General features: G+C 47.5%; 3 protein-coding genes across 3 annotated transcripts; 1 reads left to right on the forward strand and 2 right to left on the reverse strand.

The window, feature by feature from the left end:
• Positions 1-187: 187 nt before the first annotated feature.
• Positions 188-3206, reverse strand: TAF13 (TATA-box binding protein associated factor 13). Its single transcript, XM_014957218.1, has 4 exons — positions 3170-3206; positions 2979-3057; positions 1915-2012; positions 188-1042 (listed from the first exon to the last, which is right to left on the reverse strand). The coding sequence occupies exons 1-4, from the start codon at positions 3194-3196 to the stop codon at positions 872-874; spliced, it is 375 nt and encodes a 124-aa protein (XP_014812704.1). The 5' UTR covers positions 3197-3206; the 3' UTR covers positions 188-871.
• Positions 3207-5684: 2478 nt separating this feature from the next.
• GTPBP8 (GTP-binding protein 8 (putative)) lies at positions 5685-9428 on the reverse strand. The gene is made up of 7 exons (XM_014957217.1): positions 9129-9428; positions 8874-8972; positions 8282-8412; positions 7834-7933; positions 7295-7413; positions 6864-6990; positions 5685-6276 (listed from the first exon to the last, which is right to left on the reverse strand). Exons 1-6 carry the CDS (start codon positions 9402-9404, stop codon positions 6906-6908), a joined length of 810 nt encoding a protein of 269 aa, XP_014812703.1. The 5' UTR covers positions 9405-9428; the 3' UTR covers positions 5685-6276; positions 6864-6905.
• A 5599-nt stretch (positions 9429-15027) lies between these two features.
• Positions 15028-19424, forward strand: LOC106896836 (cell surface glycoprotein CD200 receptor 1-B-like). Its single transcript, XM_014957095.1, has 4 exons — positions 15028-15163; positions 16394-16702; positions 17280-17528; positions 19252-19424. Exons 1-4 carry the CDS (start codon positions 15028-15030, stop codon positions 19422-19424), a joined length of 867 nt encoding a protein of 288 aa, XP_014812581.1.
• The last annotated feature ends 1021 nt before the right edge of the window (positions 19425-20445 follow it).

Here is a 20445-nt window from a genome sequence, read left to right on the forward strand (position 1 = left end):
CAGTGTCTCACCACCCTGTAAGTGCAATTTCTGCCTGCTTGGCACCGTAAGGCACAGCTACCCCAACACCTATTAATGGAATAACGTTAGAACAAGCCGTGTGGTTAGTGCTTTCTGCTAGGCTCTTGCTTGTAACTAAGTCCCAAGATCAGGATCACCAGGAAATACTACGAAAAAGCTCTCAGAATGAAGATCAGGAATCTGCTTTATTGTAGAGCAGTGGTAGGGAAAGTCTGTAAGTGCAAGTAAATCTGGAATAGGTTAACTTCCAATTTCCTAGGCTTAATATTGGTAGAAAACAAGAGCTTTACCCACTAGGACAGAAAAACAATTAAGTGCTAAAAAAACCTGTGTTATGGCACCTTGTGTGAATTGGTCAATGTAAGTTTAGTTATGAGGAATGGGCACAAACTTAACATGTTTTATTCTAAAAGAGTATACAGAGCAAAGAGCAGAACTTTTCTAGTAGTTTGGCCTTGAAGGCTTTCCCCAGATAACTAAGATTTAAACCTCTTCTAGGTTTCCTGTCATGGGAATACCTAGTAATAAGTTAAAAAGTTGTAGAGAATCACCCATCGTTAGCCCTCTAGATGTTCAATTCAACATAGTCCTACTTCAGACAGACTTCCTGCCATTACAAGAATCTTTAGAGCTCTTATTTCATAAAATGGTATAAAAATATGTAAGTATACCATGTACAATCAGGTAACATTCAGCTGCTTGAATACTTTTCAGAAAAGGCTGGGAGTGAGGTTAGACATTCCAGCAGTGACCTCCATCCTGAATAACACCTCCAAACAACACACGTGACGTTTCTTCCTTTTGGGCAGCAGGTGCCCAAGTAATGCCCAAGTGCAGCCTGCACGCAGAATCAAGATCCATAGTTTGCTTCATCAAAGGCCTTTCGGGCTCGTTTCAGTTCTTCATTCATAGTCAGGAGGTCTTTAACTCTGGCAAACTTCCGGGGGTCCTTGCGGATCAGAAAGACAATGTCCTCCACCTGTACGCGACCCTGCCGCCCGATCGACATGGCCTTGTGTGTCTGTTAGAGGAAAAGGGGAAAAGTCAGTAGGCTTCCTTTGCCCCTTAATATTTTTTTTTTTCTTAAGCTCTCAATTCTACTTTATTTCCTGTCATTTTATAATCAGAAAGTAAGCAATTTCAGAATCTGGACACCATCATCCCTGTCACAATAGAACTTCTCAGTAAACCATAGACTCAGTGTCGCTCTGCTGTCCCCAGCTGCCTGTCACTGACACCCAGCACACACCACTACACAGAGCTAAGAGTAATGACATCAGAACTAAAGCCAGATGACACAGAGGACCCCCAGCCTGCAGAGTGCTGGAAGATGAACAGCATCAGGCAGAACTTGGAGGCAATGTGAAGCGCCTGTATCACAGGACAATTTAGGGCATTTTGATGAGGCCAACCTTTCAAAAGAAAGGGGATCCACAAACAGTAGGAATAACTTTTTTCAAAAAACACAAAACAAACTTTCAAACAGTATCCAAACGTTGGGAAGAGGGATGGCTTCAGGCCTCAGTAGGGCAGAGCTACATTCCCATCGTGTAAAGGCACTGGAATAAGTCAATAAACTCAAAGCTGAGCCTTGTCTTTTGTCAGCTGCACATGTGGTGATGCCACAGTGAACCTCAGAGCCAGCTGGGTGCTTCCCCACCACCAGTACTAATCTAACGGCCATTTAAGGACTTCAGATACTGTTCTCAATTCACATGGAGCAAGATGCATGAATTTTACCTTAATCTGCGAAGAGCAAAGTCTAAATTCAGTTTTTCCTACTGGCATCAGAGTTTTTGGCCTGGGATAATGCAGTATTTGAGTCTAATTAACCTTCAGAAGATTAAAGACTTACTGAAGGTGTTCTGACCACGCTGTCTAGAGCTGACTTACCATTTCTGTGATAAACTCTATTACCAGGTCCTCAAGAATGTCCACCGATTCTGTGTAAGGGTTCTGGTCGTCCCCGAATCCATACATCATGCATCTTACTGCAGAAAGAAACACTCGGGGTGAGGCTTCTTTCCTCCATTCAGCGCTGTCAGCAGCAGCACACGTGTCGCTGGAGCTTACCACCCCACACAGCCCTGCACCAGGGCGGCACCTTCTCTCTTGGGCAGGACAGTTCTTGAGCAAACACATGGGAGATCAGGAGGCAGACAGAAGCTAACAACAGCCCAGTGCTGTACGTATGGAAAAGTGCCATCTGATGACAGACCCTTTTAAATATGGATTTAGCCTACCAAATAATGAACAGTGACTGACAGCATGACTATTAGGTTCAGATGATGCAGAACTACAAAGATGATTAGGGTCCTGCAGCCTCTCTCTTATGAGGAACTTGGGTCTTGGGTCTTTTTAGTCTGGAGAATAGAAGGCTGAGGGGAGATCTGATCAACACATAAATACTTAAAGAGTGGGTATAAAGAGGATGGGGCCAGTCTTTTCTCAGCGGTGCCCAGGGACAGGACAAGAGGAAATGGGCACAAACTTGAACATGAGAAGTTCCATCTAAACGTAAGGAGGAACTTCTTTGAGGATGGCAGAGCACTGGAACAGGCTGCCCAGAGAGGTGGTGGAGTCTCCATCTCTGGAGACATTCAGAACCCACCTGGACAAGTTCCTGTGCAACCTGCTCTAGGTGGACCTGCTCTGGCAGGGGGGTTGGACTAGATGATCTCCAGAGATCCCTTCCAACCCCATACCATTCTGTGACGAGCAGTATTTTTTGGGTGGGGGTCTACACGACAGGTTTCTGCTCTTCCAGCAAGGGGACTGAACGAAAGCTGCGGTTTTGCTAAGGAAAACCGAGTTTTGAAACCCCACAGCTGCCCCTCAAGAGTTCCAGCTGCGTTTGGGGGAAGGACATCGTCCCTCAGAGCCGCAGGGAGCGCCCCCAGCCCTGGGGACTCCCCCCCGCCGGGCAGGGGCTCCTGTCCTGCCCCACCTCGACTCACGTTCTTTGGAGAAGAGCCTCTTCCTCTTGCCCTGCCCGCCGTCCAGGCCCCCGCCGGCCTCCTCCGCGTCTTCTTCGAACTGCAGGGGCACAGCAGAGAGAGGCCGCCGTCAGCGCCCGCGGAACCCTTCCCCCCGCCCGCCCCGGTGTGCCGCCGGGGCCGGAGCATCCCCGCCAGCTCTCCCGACTCACCGGCACGTCCTCCTCCTCGTCAGCCATGGCCGCCGCCGCCCGCCGGGCGCTTCCGGGCCGCCAGGAGGAGCTTCCGCTTCCTCACACCGCCTCCTGCCGCGGCTGGGCCCTCCCCGTGCCCTGCCCGTCGCCGGCTCCGCTCCCCGGGACGAAGCGGGGCCGCCGTCCTGTGCAGCTGCTTTGGTGTCAGTAGGTCTGTAATAGCGTGTCTTCTCCAGGGGAAAAACTGCGAGGCGTCATCCTGGTTGGCAGGTGCGGGGGTCGGTGGCTGCCCCCTTCCCTGCCCGGCGCACACAGACCCCGCCTGAGGAATGGTCTGATGCACCGCGGGGACAGGGGCGCGGAGACACAGAATGGTCAGAGCCCGAAGGGACCTCAGGGATCACCCAGTTCCCTGGGCAGGGACGCCTCCCACCAGAGCAGGCGGCTCACAGCCCCGTCCGGCCCGGCCTGGGGGAAGGTGACCCGGCTCCGCAGCTCGGGGTGGGGGGGTTGTTGGGTCTTGCCTTGGCCCACGGTTTGGGGACTGCAAGGAGAAGGCGGCGTGTGGATCGTTTACCTGGAATCAGTCGCTATCACTAGTGTCTGTGTAACGCTGTACAGCACAGAGCTCTGACTGGAACCCGAGTTCCTGTGCACTTCTCATGCATCGAGTATAAATCTGCCTATTCTGCAGACACAAAAAACAGTGGGTGTGCTGTATCAAAGCTCGAAACTGGTTTCAATTTCTGACTTTAATTTTAGGAAAAATAGTACTAGGGTGTCACACAGAAGTCAGTGAGCTTCATGACAGGGTTTTATGGAAAAAGGATCTCAAATGAACTCTGGAGTTTCCTTTTCAAATCATGCCTGACTTGGGAAAGAAAACAAAAACTTTTGCTGATGCCTGGGTCTGGTCAGGAGAAACTGAAGATGACCCTGCCAGAAAAAGGATTTGTGGAAGTAAATGTCTGTGTAACCCATGTGAATTCTAAACACTTAGGACTTTATTATCTCTTAGACCATTAAAAAAAAATATAATTAGGTCCTGTCTCACCAGGAGCTCATAGTACCAGCTTGAGCTGGCACCAGATGAGACTACAGCTGCTGGGGTTGCACAGCTGCATTCCAAGATAGTGCTCGGTGCCTGCAGAGCGGTGTATACGCTGCAAACACTTTAAGACATCAAAAGTGTTTAAAACTGAAATGGTGCCTATTACTTCAGTACACTGCCAGGCCCACCCCTGACCGATGAGTGGGGAAAAAGAAAGGGAGAGCTTTTGTGGCCCTGGCAGGAGAAAGCGCGGTTCCACACTCAGCAACACAGCACCTTCCTGAGGAATTTGGCAAGAAAGTCTGCTGGTGCATCAGGCACCTGTCTACCCAAAGCATGCTCCCATGAAGGCACTTATATTTAAGTTTTAATCTTCAAATGAAGGAGAAGACTTGATGTTATTTACTACCTTACTTGCCTGTCCTGGTTTGAGGTAGGAACAAAAAGGAATTTTCCTTTCAGTAATTTTAGTTTTCACTTAAGTCTCTTTTACCTATAAACATCAGACCTTACCACTTCTAGAAGCAGCCACTGTCTGAAAAGCATACCATTAATTTCAGGGTGCAGTGAGAAGAGACTTAACTGAAAAGTAAAATTACTGAAAATTGTTTTTTTTCTATCTTAAAAGAGAGCCTCTGTCATCTTTTAGTGGCCAGCCCAGCCTAAACCACAACCCAAGGGCACTGACTCCTGCGTGTAACAAAACTGTGGTGTTCCCTCCTGCAGATGGCTGAGGAAAATTCAAGTTATTCCAGTATTTGAAGCATTTGTTAATAAAGATCTTTTGACTGATACAGAAGAAAACCCAGATGTGTCCAGAGGTTAAGCTCGTTCTACAAGACTGTACCCTTCTAGTGTTTCTAGTACAGCTGTAAGAAGCTGTAAGACCTAGCTCCATGTGGCTTCTGCTAAGGACACCTCATGGCAACAGTGCACACCCACAAGGATCACGGGGTCCGGTTCAGTCTGCTGCCATTTCAAACAAATGGATTTACCAAACATACTTAATGTGTTAAAGTGGTTAATAAAAGACTTCTTAGCACTGTAAAGTGTTTGCTCTGAAGAGGGACTGAAAACAGAACTGGACTTCCTTTTACATATACAGACTTACTTTCAGAGGCTCTTCAGTCAAGGCTGAGGCCTTGAAAATGTCACCCTTGGCAAGACTGATGCTTTTGGAAGATCCTGGTTTTAAGATACTAAGAAAAGATTATTCCTGAAGTGTTCACTTGCTCCTGTTCCATCTGTCTAGATACTACTGCACTTCCCCCCAGGATCAAGCTTCCTGTGAGCTGGTTTGCTCTGGAGCACTTTGGGATTAGAGGTAAAATATTAGAGAATTACAGGTTTTATATCTAGAGATCCACATCTTTCTACTGCGTTCCCCACCCCACTTCCTACACGTATGCTGAAAACATACTCGTATGTCATCTTAGAAAAAATTCCATAATGAAACAAAACACTAGCAATACCTCAGAGAGGTTAACAAAAGAGCTGCCCTTTCTTGAGGTTTAAACACTTAATGTAAGTGACCTTGGCAACCGCATACACACATTTGGCAATGCTGAAACATGACGAGACCGAGTGCCAGTTTGACAGGCACTTAATAGCTTTACTGTAAATTATTTTGTAACAACTACTGTTATTGATGGCAGTCCTTTTTTTTTTTCCAATTCTGTGCCTTGTAATGAGCCAACTTCAGGTACTCTTAGCTGCTGTGGGACACAGTTCTGCCAGCTGTTGCAACACCCCTAATGCGTACAGGACATCAGTACTGTGGTTCAGCTGCCAGGGTAGGACAGATGCAGATAATGGACAGTATGTCTCATCTCTGTGAATTTCTCCGAGTGCAGCAGCAGAACTTCATGCTGGATTTAAATCAGAAGGTAGATGCAGAACTGATGGATGCTAAAGTGCAGGAGAGAGTTCCCCTCGGTGTCAGTCATTTCTTCTTCTGTGTTTCAAGCCAACAGTGATCAAAACGCAGCTCCCATTAAAGATGTGTCCTTTCCTTCATCCACCTGGAACAGGGAGAACCTGCCATATGCAGGTGGGGCGTGCTGTCACACTGCACCTATTGAATGCATCATGCAGAGGAGTTAGAAAAGTAAAATAGAACAAAGTCCCAAGCACACCTTCACAGAAAACACGTTGGCTATTTCTCTAGATGGCCTCAGAGCAGGCAGGTTGCAGAGATGCTAGTTTATGGCCCCAGCTACATAAGCTAAGAGAAGGAAACCTCTGTGGATCACTGATTCAACTGGGCACGTACAGTTTGCTTAATGTTAGGGCTATAGTTTTTCTTTTCTAAACTAAATGCCTTTTTTAAAATAAGACCATCTCCAGTATCGTAAACATGGCAGAACTTAGGCATGCAGTAGTAGAACATTTAGCCAGAGGGAGGGGAAATGCTGTTTTAAACTCAGCTTCTCTTTGAAGATTCTCTTTGCTTTTTATTCCTTAGCACAATCATGTAGGTCTTATAAAACAATTTTGTGCATTCATTCATAGTGCAAACCTCCTGAATTGATGAATTTATTAAACAAAAAGCTTAGCCTTACAACTACTAATTTATCCAAAAATTTATACAAGTTTACCCAAAAATAAATTCTAGTACCTCAGGTTATTTACAACAAAAATCCAAACTTCTGGTTTTGGTACCTTTTGTTCTGGATGAGCCAAGCAGACCAGGAGCCTGTCTTTTCAGCTGGCCTCTACAGTAGGCAGGTTTCCAGTAACATGGGCTATAAAACACCTGAGCAAGTGAACCCCCGAAAACTCCAGCGAACTGTGGAAACAAAGGCGTGGATGTTCAGTGCCAGATGCTGCTTGCATTGCTCCAAGGCACAGCAATCTCAGCCACTGGCTCTTTTAAATTTTTAAATTTCATTTCCCGCAGTGCACTACTGGACTCTGCTCACTTGCAGAGGTGAGGGAAGAAGGAAAGGGGCGTTTCCTCCTCAGCAGCCCACCCTCCATCCCTGGGGCACAGGGAAGTGCCACCTCTGCAGCAGACAGACCCATTTCGGGTAGGTGGCCCTACTGCAAGCCATCACCTGGAAGGAAATGTCAGCAATGGAGAAGAGCTTTACCTGACCAGGAATAGCTGAGGAAAGCATCCCTGAGTTTTCTCCTTTACAAACTCCTGGATCTCCAGTACGTTCTTTAACAATAGTCCCCTGGAAGCTCGGTCAATTTTTGTTAACACCATCTGCATGGATCCAGAAAAGGAGGATTAAAAGAGTAAAAGGATATTTTGTTGCTAGCGTGGGCCATCTGTAAGAGTCCTGGATCATCTTGCAAGGCAGGCTGAAAGCTCTGGGTCATACGTAAGGGGAAAAATAGTATAATACAGTTCACCAAAACACTTTTATAGCCTGCATAAGGAGTTGACCTTTTCAAGCTCCTCAAGTTGAGCACTGAAAAAGAAATGTCCGTGTAATAAATCTAGCAAAAATCCCTTAAATCCCACTTGCCCCCCTCAACACATTTTAGGCCTATTTTATTAACTATGAAGGGGAGGAATGGCTACTACTTCAGTAGCACAACTTGTATAAGCTCAGGTAAAGGGCATACACCTTTATAGATTATCTGTAGCTTACAACCAACACAAGGATAACACATTACCTACCACATAAGGAATCCCAAACTCTTCCAGCATCTCTACTGCAATATGATCTGTTTTCTGGAGTCCTACTACACCATCAACTAATAGAAAAGTCCTCTTCAAGCTGCCAGAAACATAAGGGACAGCAATCAGCGCCATTATTTCATGCCTGCTCTGCTACTTCCAAATTCATAAGGAAGAACAAGTAACACTGAACCTGGGGAAAGGAAGAGCCAAGAGACACCATGCATGGGGGCTGAGGGTCAGCACGGAGGGGCATCTCAAGCTTTTCTGCTGTTTTGATCGGTCTAAGCATGAGTGAGTGACACTACAGAGGTTCCCAGGGAAATGACATCAGAACTAATCAATACTACGACGGGAAGCAGCTACCCCTCCAGCACTTTTTCACCTAATTACACTTTAGATAGGTGTCTGGCTTTCACCGCTCTGTGGAGGTACAGTTAATTCTTACTTGCTCCGTTCCTGCAGATAAGCCTCCACCATCTCTACAAAGTCTTGTGGGGCACGGTAGCCGTATCCTGGCATATCCACCAGAGTAAAGTACTTCCCCACTTTGAAGAAGTTCATCTTCTTGGTGTGGCCCTGGAGAGAGGATTTGGGTAAGAACAAAGAAGGGGGTGGGTTCAGAAAGTTGCTTTAAGCAGGGACTAGGAGATGCCTTGCAAAACATCTTTGTACTGTACCCCGCCACCCCCAATTTCCCCCAAGAAGGCTGCAAAAATGCTACTGTTGCTTTAAGCTGCTGAGTCTCCTACCCATGTAGAGATCCCATATGACTCTATTTTTACAACAGACTAAAAATACCTCCATGGGTCTCTGTGTTTGGTTCTTCCCAAAGGTCTGCTCAGCTCCTGTGACTTGTGTCTGGTGTGTGCCGGCCCCGGCTGAAGAGCCAAGCTGTACCACCTTTCCCATTGCTGGAGAGAGCCCTGCGCTGGTGGCCACCAGGGCTGACACCTTCTCCTCACGCTTCAAGTCACCCAAGTTTCCTCCCGCCCGATACAGGCCGGCACCGGCTCCTGAAGTTTAAAACCGCCACTTACCGGAGTTTTTGACACTCTGACCTCCACTTCTGGAGACAGGGAGAACAAGGCCCGGATTAGCGATGACTTGCCCACGTTGCTGCGGCCGATGAAGCACACCTGCGGCAGGGGAGGCAGCGACAGCAGTTAGTGTTTCCACAGCCACCCCTCATCCATCGCCTCCAGGCGCGGGGGGTGCTCCCTCCCGCTCATTTGTCACCCCCGGGGACGGCGACGACGCCGTTGCGGTTTCCGCGGTGACCCCGGACGGCTGACCTCGGGCAGGGCGGGCGGCGGGACATGGTCCATGCGGACGGCGGAGCTGACGTACTGCACGGCGTGATGGCGGCCGGCCCTGAAGAGCGCCTCGGCCTGCTGCAGGGCGGCCAGCCCGGGCTGGAAGAGCCGGAACCGCTCCGTGTCCACGCCGGGAGCCAGGTGCCGCGCCAGCTTCTGCAGCGGGAAGACCAGGCCGATGCGACGGCTCCGCTCCAGCCGCAGCACCTGGGAGAGGGCCGAGAGCGGCGGCGGCGGCCCCCGCGGCAGCAGCATCCCGGCGGGCGGCGGGGCGGGAGGCGGCGGGGCGGGACGGAAGCTGCTCTCTGCTCCGCCCCCGAGACCCCGCTGGTCCGCTCAACGGAGTCACGGGATGGTTTAGGAGGGAAGGGATTTAAACATCACCTAGTTCTGACTCCCTCCCATGGGCAGGGACGCCTCCCACCAGGCCAGGTTGCTCAAAGCCCCGTCCAACCTGGGCTTGAACACCTCCAGGGATGGGGCAGCCACAGCTTCTCTGGGCAACCTGTTCCAGTGTCTCACCACCCTCACAGGAAAGAGTTTCTTCCCAATATCTAAATCTACTCTGCCCCAGTGTGAAGCCGTTAACCCTTGTCCTATCACTACACGCCCTTCTAAAAAGTCCCTCCCCGTCTCTCCTGTAGGCTCCTTCAGGTACTGCAAAGCCACTATAATGTCTCCCTGGAGCCTTGTCTTCTCCAGGCTGAACAACCCCACCTCTCTCAGCCTGTCTTCATAGGAGAGGTGCTCCAGCCCTCTGAGCATCTCCTCCTCTGGACCCGCTCCAGCAGGTTCCACGTCCTTCTTGTGCTGAGGTCTCCAAAGCTGGATGCAGTACTCCAGGTGGGGTCCCACCAGAGCGGAGCAGAGGGGTAGAATCACCTCCCTCAATCTGCCGGCCGTGCTGCTTTTCATGGAGTCATGGAATTGTTTGAGTTGGAAGGGACCTCTAGAGATCATCTAGTCCAACTCTCCTGCTAAAGCAGGATTGGCCAAAGCACATCACTCAGGACTGCATCCAGGTGGGTCTTGAAAATCTCCAGAGAAGGGGACTCCACAACCTTCCTGGGCAGCCTGTTCCAGGGCTCTGTCACCCTCACCATAAAGAAGTTTTTCCTTGTATTTGAATGGAACTTTCCATGTTCCAGCTTGTGCGCATTGCCCCTCATCCCATCGCTGGAAACCACTGAAAAGAGTCCGGCTCCATCATCCTTCAACCCACCCTTTAGGAACTTGTAAACGTAGATAAGGTCTCCCCTCAACCTTCTCTTCTCGAGGCTAAAGAGCCCCAGCCCTTTGAGCCTTTCCTCGTAAGGAAGGTGCTCCAATCCCTTAATCATCTTTGTTGCCCTACGTTGGACTCTCTTTCCCTTTTGATGCAGCCCAGGATATGGCTGGCCTTCCGGGCTGTGAGAGTGCAAGGACAGTGAAAGCAGTTACTGGTGAGAGCTGGTCTAAGAGTGTAAACCTAGGGAACCCCCCCCTCTATTCTACTTTAGTCCTGGAAATCAAGTTCTCTTAAAATCTGCTTTATTTCACAGGAGTTCAGGTGCACGTAGCTCAGGACAACCCACAACCACTGGCAGCTACACGTATACTTAGAAGAGCGCTCCCAAATAAATCTACAAATGACCTTTATTTGGTTCCAAATCGGTTTGAAAACTACAGAGCAGGCCTCTCTCCTGTCCCCCTCAGTGGTGTGAATAACCATTTCAATAAATGTATTGAAAAAAACCAGAAGAATAACTCTTTCACGAATTACTTCAGGAGCAGTGCTAATATTTTTAGGGAGTTAATGCAGTAATGTAATTTAATTGAAATGTGTGGTGAATCTAGTAACAGAAAAACCACTCTGGCCAGAGATGATGCCCATCACCACTCCAGGAGACAGATTCCCACATTTCCATGCCAAACCGTGGCACATGAAACAGAGCAAGCACTCGTAGGTATTTCTGCCTCGGCGTCCCAGGCAGCTCACCGCTGCTGGCAGCAGACTTGCCAGCTTGGAGTTACCCTACAGTAGCTACCCTTACCAGGCACGTGTCCTCCAGCACACTACTCCCGAAACAGCCAGCCAGAGACAGGAGGGAAGGCAGCAGAGAAACCCACTGGCCCGTTTTAACAGTACATCTGCAGTCGTGGTGATGTCAGTAGAGGTGCTCAGTTGGCAAGCTAGTGCCCTACCCACTAATTAAGTCTCTCTTTTTAATGTGACACCTACATAGGTGACAGGAACAAATTAAAATGGCACGGGACCTTCTGACCACGCCTAATTTTATCAAAGGGTTGGATAAAAAAGAGCATCCAGTAGACCCACATCTAAAACCTGAAGATCAGAAGTGTGCATTTCAGTGGAAGGTGGTGTTTGTTTTTCTCCTGGACCAAACTGCAGTCTTGGTTCTGTGTGGGCAGACCGCAGGGAGACTGGAAACGGCACGTTACTGTGGTCAGAGCTGGTAAAATACCAACATCGAAGCCTGCTTGTTGTTTCCCCCAAAAAGACTCTACTTTCTATTCTGTATATTATTGCCAAACACTAGATATTCATATTGCCTATGGCTCATGTCTGTGGGAGCAAATGTAAAGAAGGTAAAGAAGGAACACAGCGTCGTGTGTTTCCTCCCCAGTCTTGCTATTTCTCATACCATACAATGATTTTATTACGGAGACATTCAGAATACCAGACAAAGCTATGTGAGAACACTTCTGAACCCCACATCCTTAACCAGGTTTATCAGCAGAGCTCCTGCCTTCATACAATGCGTATCTGTCTTAAAACAGTGCAGTGGCATGAAAAAAAAGCTCAAATAATGATATACAAGCAAAATACCAAAATTTCCAAGCAAAGTACCAGCTTATGCAAGATCCTAGCGTAGCATGGCTGAGATCCCACAACATTCTTTTGCTTTGCTCATAATAATAATCTAGAAATGTAACTATATTATCTCATCAGTTTGAGATTGCCCTTTTTAGCATACTGAAGCTTTTTTTGGGCATAGCGTCCAAATGCCATCATGTGACACAATTCAGGGGTACTGGTGGCTCACATGGGCCACAGTTCTGAGTTTTAGGATGTAAAACCTGGTGGGAATGGTCTTGTTCTGTCCCTGCCTCTACATTTTTGCTCAGATGATCCTCTAATGATCTAGCCCAAAACCATTTCTGATGCAGGCAAAGTGTTTATTTGATAATTTATAAATCCAGTAATAGCTTCAGCAAATGCCTTCCTCTTCACTCTCAAAAGGAAATGCCCCAGTTCAGAAATTACAAACACTCCACTTATAAATTAACCCAAACGTACCACATCAATACCAGAAAGCAGCAATGAATATCCCTGAGTGTAAAATGTTTTGTTTTGAATGTGATACAGTCGATCATTCAAAAAAAAACCTCCAAAAACCAATGAACTTTTCAAGGTGAGTGTTGTTGCTTGCTCTGACCAGGAGATGGAGAGGAAAGCACAGCTAGAGCCTGGGCCCTGACAAAAGCCCTCAAAAGTGCACAGCAGCAGCAGCATGAAGCCAATGTTTGCAAAACAGCGTTCTACCTGGGGCTGAGCCACTAATAACCACTGAGCAACTCCACGGCAGGATGTTCTGCAACACCCAGGAGGGCAGCTAAAACCAGCATTTGGTACATCAGTAACTGGAGGGAGGAGGAGAAGGTAAAGTCCCTCTGCAAGAGGTATGATGTACATAGAGAGCCCCTTACCAGGGCTCTTGCAGAATGGCTAAAAATAGTGAGATAGCAAGTGAGAAACGACACAAAGGAAACAGGATATAGTGCAGTTGGTCATGGTACTCTACAACTTCAGGTAAAACAGGGTCTCAAAACACACAAGCTGAGGAGGAAACAATCTAACACTGAAGGACACCAGCTCCTGGGCTGTGCCTGAGATGGATGGAGACCAACCAGGTCCAGCAGCTCAGTTGTTTGGATAAGCTGCCTGGTGCACAACAGTGGTGCTCTTGCCACAATGTCGCCATGGATCCATCCATGCTGTCTGGATCCACCTCTTGTGTCAGACTGAGACTTTGGGCTTCCAAAAAATAAAATAAACCCCATCAACCCTCCCCCTGCCAAATTGCCCATATACAACCTTTCCACTCTTCACAGTTATGCAGTAAGTTGCTGTGCTGTGGCTAGATGGAAAGACTCAAGCCCAAAAGGCTAACTAAAGAAATATGAACATGATTTTCAGACACCATCTTCACTATTAGAGAGCAAGCAGAATCTTTAGCAAAAGAAACTCCAAACCCGAAAATATTGGGCCTCACCCCAATGATAACTGGATTAGGTTGCATCACATGCTGTAGGGAATTCTCCCTTTCCATTTATCATGAGATTTCCCGTCTTAGTTTCTAAAATTACCCGAGATCCTTTCAGGTTCCTGGGTGCATTGCTCCCAATTAAACCTGAAAACTTCTGGTTTTTATGACTTGGACTATTATCTCTTGCTGCCTTTAGCATTTAGTGCTGAGCTATGTCACTCGCAGATTCTGTGGCTGAAATTACAGTATGTCTCACACTGCAGGGATCTAAATGTGATCTTTGCATCTTGGACCAGCCTCTAAACATGAGAAAGGGTTGTTGCGCTTAACCTCCAAACCACACGGCACTGACACGGAAGCTGCATTGGCCAAGGTGCAGGTAGCTGAAATTGTTTGACAAAGTGACTTTCGGAAAGTATAACTGCAGCAACAACAGCCAGCAGAGATGAAGATTTCATTACATTGCATCTGCTGGCTTCTCTGAATACAAGGACTGTGAGCAGAGGTTGCCTGACTTTCTTTTTGAACTTACCCCAGCTTTTCCTGAGTCACTGATGGGTTCTATGCCTCTTCTCAGTTAAATGGCACTGTTTCCCTGCCTCCCAGTGGTTCCTTCCACTTGTGGATGTCTTGCATATATTTGACCACAGAACCGAAGAGCTTCCAGGCACATTCCGGCACAGTCATGGAAACAGATAAATCTGCCATGACAATAGTTGTGGGGTTAGAGTTCTTTTCTTAGAACAGGCAAATAGTCACCAACACATTTCAGCTTGGTGGCTTCAAAGTTTGGGGAGGCTAACATTTTTCTGATAAAATTCAATTCAGTCCATTAATTTCCAGGGATGTTAATCTTATATCTAGGGAATTTGTGTTTGCTGGTATAAGAGAGCAGTCTTAATCACATGGGAAGACGGACGGTAGTAGCTTGGGGAAATTTCTTTAAAGATCTTGTAAAAAATAAGGGAGTCTTCCGGCTCTAAACAGAATCCCCCTGTCCACCACTGGAATAACCTTCAGCATTCACTTGGGGGGAATATAGTACCAGAACAGTTTGAAAGACAAACAAAACAGTGGTGCAACAAAAAAAAAAAAAAAAGCAACCTTGGCCTAACTGTCTATAAAGGTACTTTTATCAGCAAAAGGGTTACATATAATATAAATGTACAGTGTACCTTCCTACCTCCCCTCTCTAATTAGGTCTGAGCTGTCAGGCATGTGGGGAAGGACAGAGTGGAGAGGAAGAGAAATTTTTTTAAGAGATATTTTGGAATATGTTGAGCGTCCTTTAAGCAGTAAGCTAGGAATATCCTTCCTCCAGAGTTCTTAATGATAAAATTCTCGTGAGATCAGAACCAATGAAAACTCACACTGCTTAGACTTCGTGCAAGTTCTGCTGTAGAGTTTGTCTTCCCACAGTAACGCTATACCAAAGGCCAATGGTCAGAAAGCAAAAAACAAGAGCATTTCCTCTCTGTTGACCATTTCTCAGCAGAGGAAGCTCCGTGCTAGGAAGAAGAACCAGCTCTTTGTAGCTGCACTGCAGGGCCCATAGGAGCAGAGGAAGAGCGGTGACTCTGGCTGCTGAGGATCACTGGCAGGGGGTGATGGGAAGCTCAAAGCAAGGTGGATGGTGCAAGAAAACCACATCATGCCCAAAGGCAAGAACTACTTTGAAAGTTGTCAGGAAGACCACGTATACCATTGTTCTGCTCACCATCACTGCGGTCACAGGAGCTACAGGTACTAGTGACAGTCCTTTGGTACCAACTCTCTGTTAGGGGAGAGGAGGAAACAGCAGTGTATTGGAGTGATGATTGCTCAGTTCTTCTCTGAGAACAAAAAAGGCAAGGGGAAGGGATCTTTACAAATTGCTGAAGGAAGTTTTTGATGCAGATCCAATAACCTGCAAATCAAAACTTTTCTAGCTGCAACTAGATCTTTTCACTTGTCAGCCAGTAAGTTGTTGAACTTGGGCTTTTCAGTGATTTGATGAAAACAGATCACTATTTTCTTGGACTATGATATTTTTGATGATAATTAACAGATGTATTAAAAACCTGTTTGATGGAAGGTTTTCCGATCAGTCTGAACACCCTATGGAGCTTTACTCTTAGGTATCAATGACTTGTCCTGACAAATGAAGTATACTGGCATTTTATGACCCTACATTCAGACGAAAGTTTTGATAGTAGTTAATGGGAATGTTCTTTCCCCTTTACAAACTTAGTTAAACACTTAGAAAAGCTAATTCCAAAAACGTGGGATCTGAAAATACAGCTATAACCCTTCCCTACCCTACGTTGATTATGCAAAATTTTGGTTGTATTTCTTGTTTGTTTTTGTTAAGACTGGTGTGGCAGGTCACAAGGCAGGGATCTTGAGTCTGTCGGGAACATCTGCATCTAACAGCAAACAGGAATGTGGGGTTTTTTCCAGTTAAATATCTTACTTCTGCACTATGTCATCTGTCACTGCTATAATCAGGGAAACTGGTTCATATAGGCTTTGGAGTGGCAAGGCAGAAATTGCCACCTGTCCTTGACCTGATTAGGGGGGCTGGTTATATCAAGCACAAAAGTGGGGTGAATGTCTCAAAACATTCGTTTTCCTGCTGTACTGGGCAGTGATGCTGAGGGAAAAGCAACCTGAGAGATCTCCCCAAAGAGATGGGCTCTGCAGCTCATTCCAACTCTGCTTTCTAGTCATTATTAAACCACTGTCCAAGGGAGAGGAGCTTATAGAAGGAGGGAGTGAAAACAAGGACAAATGTATGAGAACGCAACCATGAATTTGGTGATCGATTCCCACCTAAGAAGAGAGGGGCAGCCCTTGGGCTGGTCCTGAGAGGGTCTCACACTGGCGTGTAACAGTGCAGGCATTTCTCTGTGAAGCACAGACAGAACTTGAAAGTTATGAGTGACATCCCTGGGATCCTTCTCACACCTCTTTCTCCTTCTTTCTCTCCTTCAGGGAACGACAGAGTGTCAGCAACAGTAGGTAACAGCTCCGTGTTCACTTGCCCTCAGAAATCAAATACAACTATGGTATCATGGAAGATAAGTCCCAAGGTTGGAGGGCCCTGTGCCCTGGGATACAAGGCTGATCAGAACAAGACAGACAGAACAAACTGCAGTGACAGCATAAACTGGAAATTCAGACCAGATCGGGATCCTACCCTCGAGATACGGCAAGTGAAAATAGCCCATGAGGGAAATTACACCTGTGAAGTAGTAGCACCAGAAGGGAATTTCCACAAGACATACCACCTGACTGTGCTGGGTAAGGGACTCCTTCCTCATTTCACAGTTCTCCCCAGGACTGTGTCTGGGCCTGGAGAGACAAAGCTCCTCTCCCCATGCACTAGGGGACATGCTAATCCAATATACTAAAAGGGTATTCTGCATATGCTCCTGTATCATTAATACACCCATTTAAGAGAACTAAAGCATGTGAAACTAACACTTCCAAGTGCTGAGATATTGTACTGAACATGGGATGTCCTCTTCCAGGCAGTAAGAATGGACCCATTTCCTCTTATGCTGGCATTCAGATACATTTTAAACCATGTGTACAATGGCTGCTTAGGACAAAAGTCTAATTCAGCCCTGCATTTGCCATAATTCCCTACCTCCTCTAATGATACCTGGCTGTGGTAACTCACCTGAACGGGGGAGAGTTGTCCAGAAGGAAAAAAGAGGCACTATCTTTGTCTCTTGTGACTTTGGCCCATGTCACTGTAATGGGATGTGCCTTATTCTCTCTTTGTACTCCGTTCATTTTGGGTAGAGAACCAGAATGTCCTGTCCTAACTGAGGCAAACTAACTCCGTGTATCTCCCCTTCCTGATGCTTTGCAGTCCCTCCCAAGCCAACCCTGTCCTGTGATGACCAAGGGAACCCCGTGTGCCAAGCAGCGGCAGGGAAACCGGCTGCCCAGATCTCGTGGGTCCAAGAGAGCAACTCCACCCCCAATGAAGAAGGCCATGACGATGGGACAGTGACTGTTTTCAGCAAGTTCACAGCACACAGCACCAAAGTGACTAATGCAACCTGCATTGTGTCCCACCCAGCTGGGAACTGGAGTGCGTCCATAGCCTGTCCTCCACGTAAGCTCTTCTTTGTGCATTCAGTGTTCAAAACCCCATCTAGCCCTCTCTTCATTCACTAAGACAAACACCAGTCCTGGTAGGATTTCAGCAGGAGCCATGCAGCTGAGCTGAAGTTTCTAGTGAGAAATTTGTCAGGAGGCGGAAAGATAAACAAACGTGCTGTCAGGAATGTCAAGTCCTTTGTGAAATTCTAGGAAAGCAGATGAATGTAGCGGTCTTCCTTTTCCCCTCCCACCATTAGGGCGGAATGGAAAGGCAGGATTATCCAGAAGTTCATGACACACAAAGATGTCAATGGTATGATCATCTAAATCTCTATATTGCAATCCATCGGTACCATTATGTCTTGCTAATTATTTGGTTACATATAGGTTGTGACAGGAAGACTGAGAGCCACCTAGCAGCTTCCAAGACTAGCTGGTAGGTGAAGGCTTTAGGTGGTGAAGTTGAAGATGCTGCTGGAGGATTGCATGCAACCACGTGTACTTTGCTGAAGTACTTGGTTGGGAGAGAATCAGGGCTGAAATGTGCTGGGATGCACATGCAAGGTCAGCAGCTGGACTCTGGGAGTGGGTGGGGAGGAGGATCTAATTGGTGCTTGTCCAGCAAAAGACAAGGGTCCTCCATCAAGGGCACGGAGGGAAGTCTTTTATTCCCAGTTCTGTGCCTGGTGCTGTATTCCAGCATTTGGTCATGCCCCAAAGTGGAGCACAAAGAGAGCATTGTCCAGAAGATGCTATCCTGAGAGAGGCACAGGGCAAATAAACGGTCTGTGAGATACACCTTAAAGAGCAACTGTTTCTCTTTAGGCAATAATACATGGTTTCTTCACTGTTTCGTCAGCCTTGCTAGTCTCCTGGTCCTCCTCCTCCTGCTGGCTGTTCTTCATCTCTACACCATCTGCGATAGCAGGTATGTATGGGACATGGTACACACACACTCCTTTGGCCAGTCCTGGGGAAGTTTAGAAGGGCTTCTGGTACTAATTCATGTCACTGTCACCTCTGTTTGTCACAAACACGCCAGTTCAGCCCACGTCCATGGAGGTTTGTCCAAGGTCTGTAACACCGCAGCTGGGGCAGAGGGTGAGCTAGTCCATACGTGAGTGTTAGGGACCTTCTTCCTGCTGCCAGACCTCTTTCAGAAGCAAAAATACAAAGGCAATGGTTAGTGTTTTCCACCTGATTGAGAGACCTGAACAAAGATTGCCAGGCTATGAAGACTACAGAGGCAGCAAAATATCATTCTGAGCTTGGCGCCAGACTTTTGGTCCAGTTGGTCCTACTTGAAGGAAGCCTGGGACGGCAGGGCCAGTGTAGAAACGCAGGAATATTGCAGGAGAACAGGACAGGTCTGCTGCTGTCACTGCTCAGGAGTCTGGCAGAGCAGTCTGGCAGTTTAGCTCTGAGCCAGCCTGTCTGTCACAAGGTGCAGCTGGTGCCCAGAATCACAGTGCACACACTGCAGGGGCAGAACTAACTCCTGTGTTCCACTCGCTTCAGCTCCGTGCTTTGATGGGGCTCTTGGCAGCTCTCAGTTTGGTGCTGGCTGGAGCGTGGCCAGCCATGCCCGTGTCACATTACAGACGTAGAGCCCTATATTCTTTAGTTCCTCTACCAAATAAAGGGAGGGGTTCTGTCCTTACATTCCTAGAGCCCCAAACTGCATTCCCAAAGCAGCCCCATCCTCACTCTTGCAGTATTGGTGTCTTGTTTTCTAGGACAAGGAGAAACCTGTAGAAGCCGGGGCCTCTTCCACCTGCAGAGCTGTCTGGGCCTAGTTCTGTCCCAGCACCTGAGCAGCGATGAAGGAAACCCCCAGTGTGCCTCAGTCAGCAACGCGACGTGCGGCAGGGACTCGAAGCCTTCAGGAGAAAGAAGCCAGTATCTGTAATGCAGCTGGTGTGACTGCGCAGAGCTGTGGCGTGCAGGGCAGAGCCTACCTGACCCTTGTCGGCTCTGGCTTCCCTCATCTCTCTAGTGCAACTGTACCTGCTCCTGTCACTTATATAAGTACCAATCTCTTTTTATAAAACCAAATCTAACATATATAGGGATAGGAGATGAAGTTATGTTCCATAAAATGAGGTCACTCCATTCCACATACATTCTATCCTAGTATTTGAGTGTCATGTCTTATATGAGGAAAGAAATCCAAGGACATTTCCTTGCATACTGATGAGCAGCAGCCTTCCCAGGATGATCACAGAGGACTGAAGCTAACTTTGAGCATCTCTCCGTTTTCACCATAAGAGTTTTAAAGTGTGTTTCACCAACAGCTACATAAAAAGGGAGAGAGAGAATATCTGAGCTTGAACAGATACTGCTACTCGAAGCACAGAAGTTACTGCAATCCTGAGATCTAAGCCTCCCACTCATTAACCTCTGTGCATAAGACAGAGAGCTGCAGCCCACAGGACACAGCTCTCATCTTAATTTCTCTAAACACATCTTACTGGTACTATCACAAGGAAGCCCTTGAGATTAATATTTAATTTGCGGACATACTGCTACTCCTAAGCCTCTAAGCACAGCTGCGCCTCCTCACCACTTCTTAACTTCTCTTCTGAATAGACACGACTAGAGCTGAATATTCCTGTGCACCCAAAATTTCAAAGGAACCACAGGTGTTTCTGACCCCCCTCACTCCTCCACGCTCGGCAGAAATCCACATCTCATCGTTGCTCCTGCACAGACGACTCCGTTAAACTGTAATACATCTGGAGACCTTTTCCACTTGCTGCTGTCGTGCAATGTGCTGAATCTCCGCGATGCGGTGTCAGTGATGTTCCTGTGAGATGTCACCTTACGTCAGGGCAGAAGTGGGAAGGCCCTGTAGGAGCCCCTTTGCTGGGCATGCTGCCCTGTGTTGGTGTGTTTCCCGTGCCCAGGTTACAGAGCTGTTAGGCCTTTCT

This window comes from Calidris pugnax, unplaced genomic scaffold, assembly GCF_001431845.1.
Source record: "Calidris pugnax isolate Ruff unplaced genomic scaffold, ASM143184v1 scaffold225, whole genome shotgun sequence".
Lineage (NCBI taxonomy): Eukaryota > Metazoa > Chordata > Aves > Charadriiformes > Scolopacidae > Calidris > Calidris pugnax.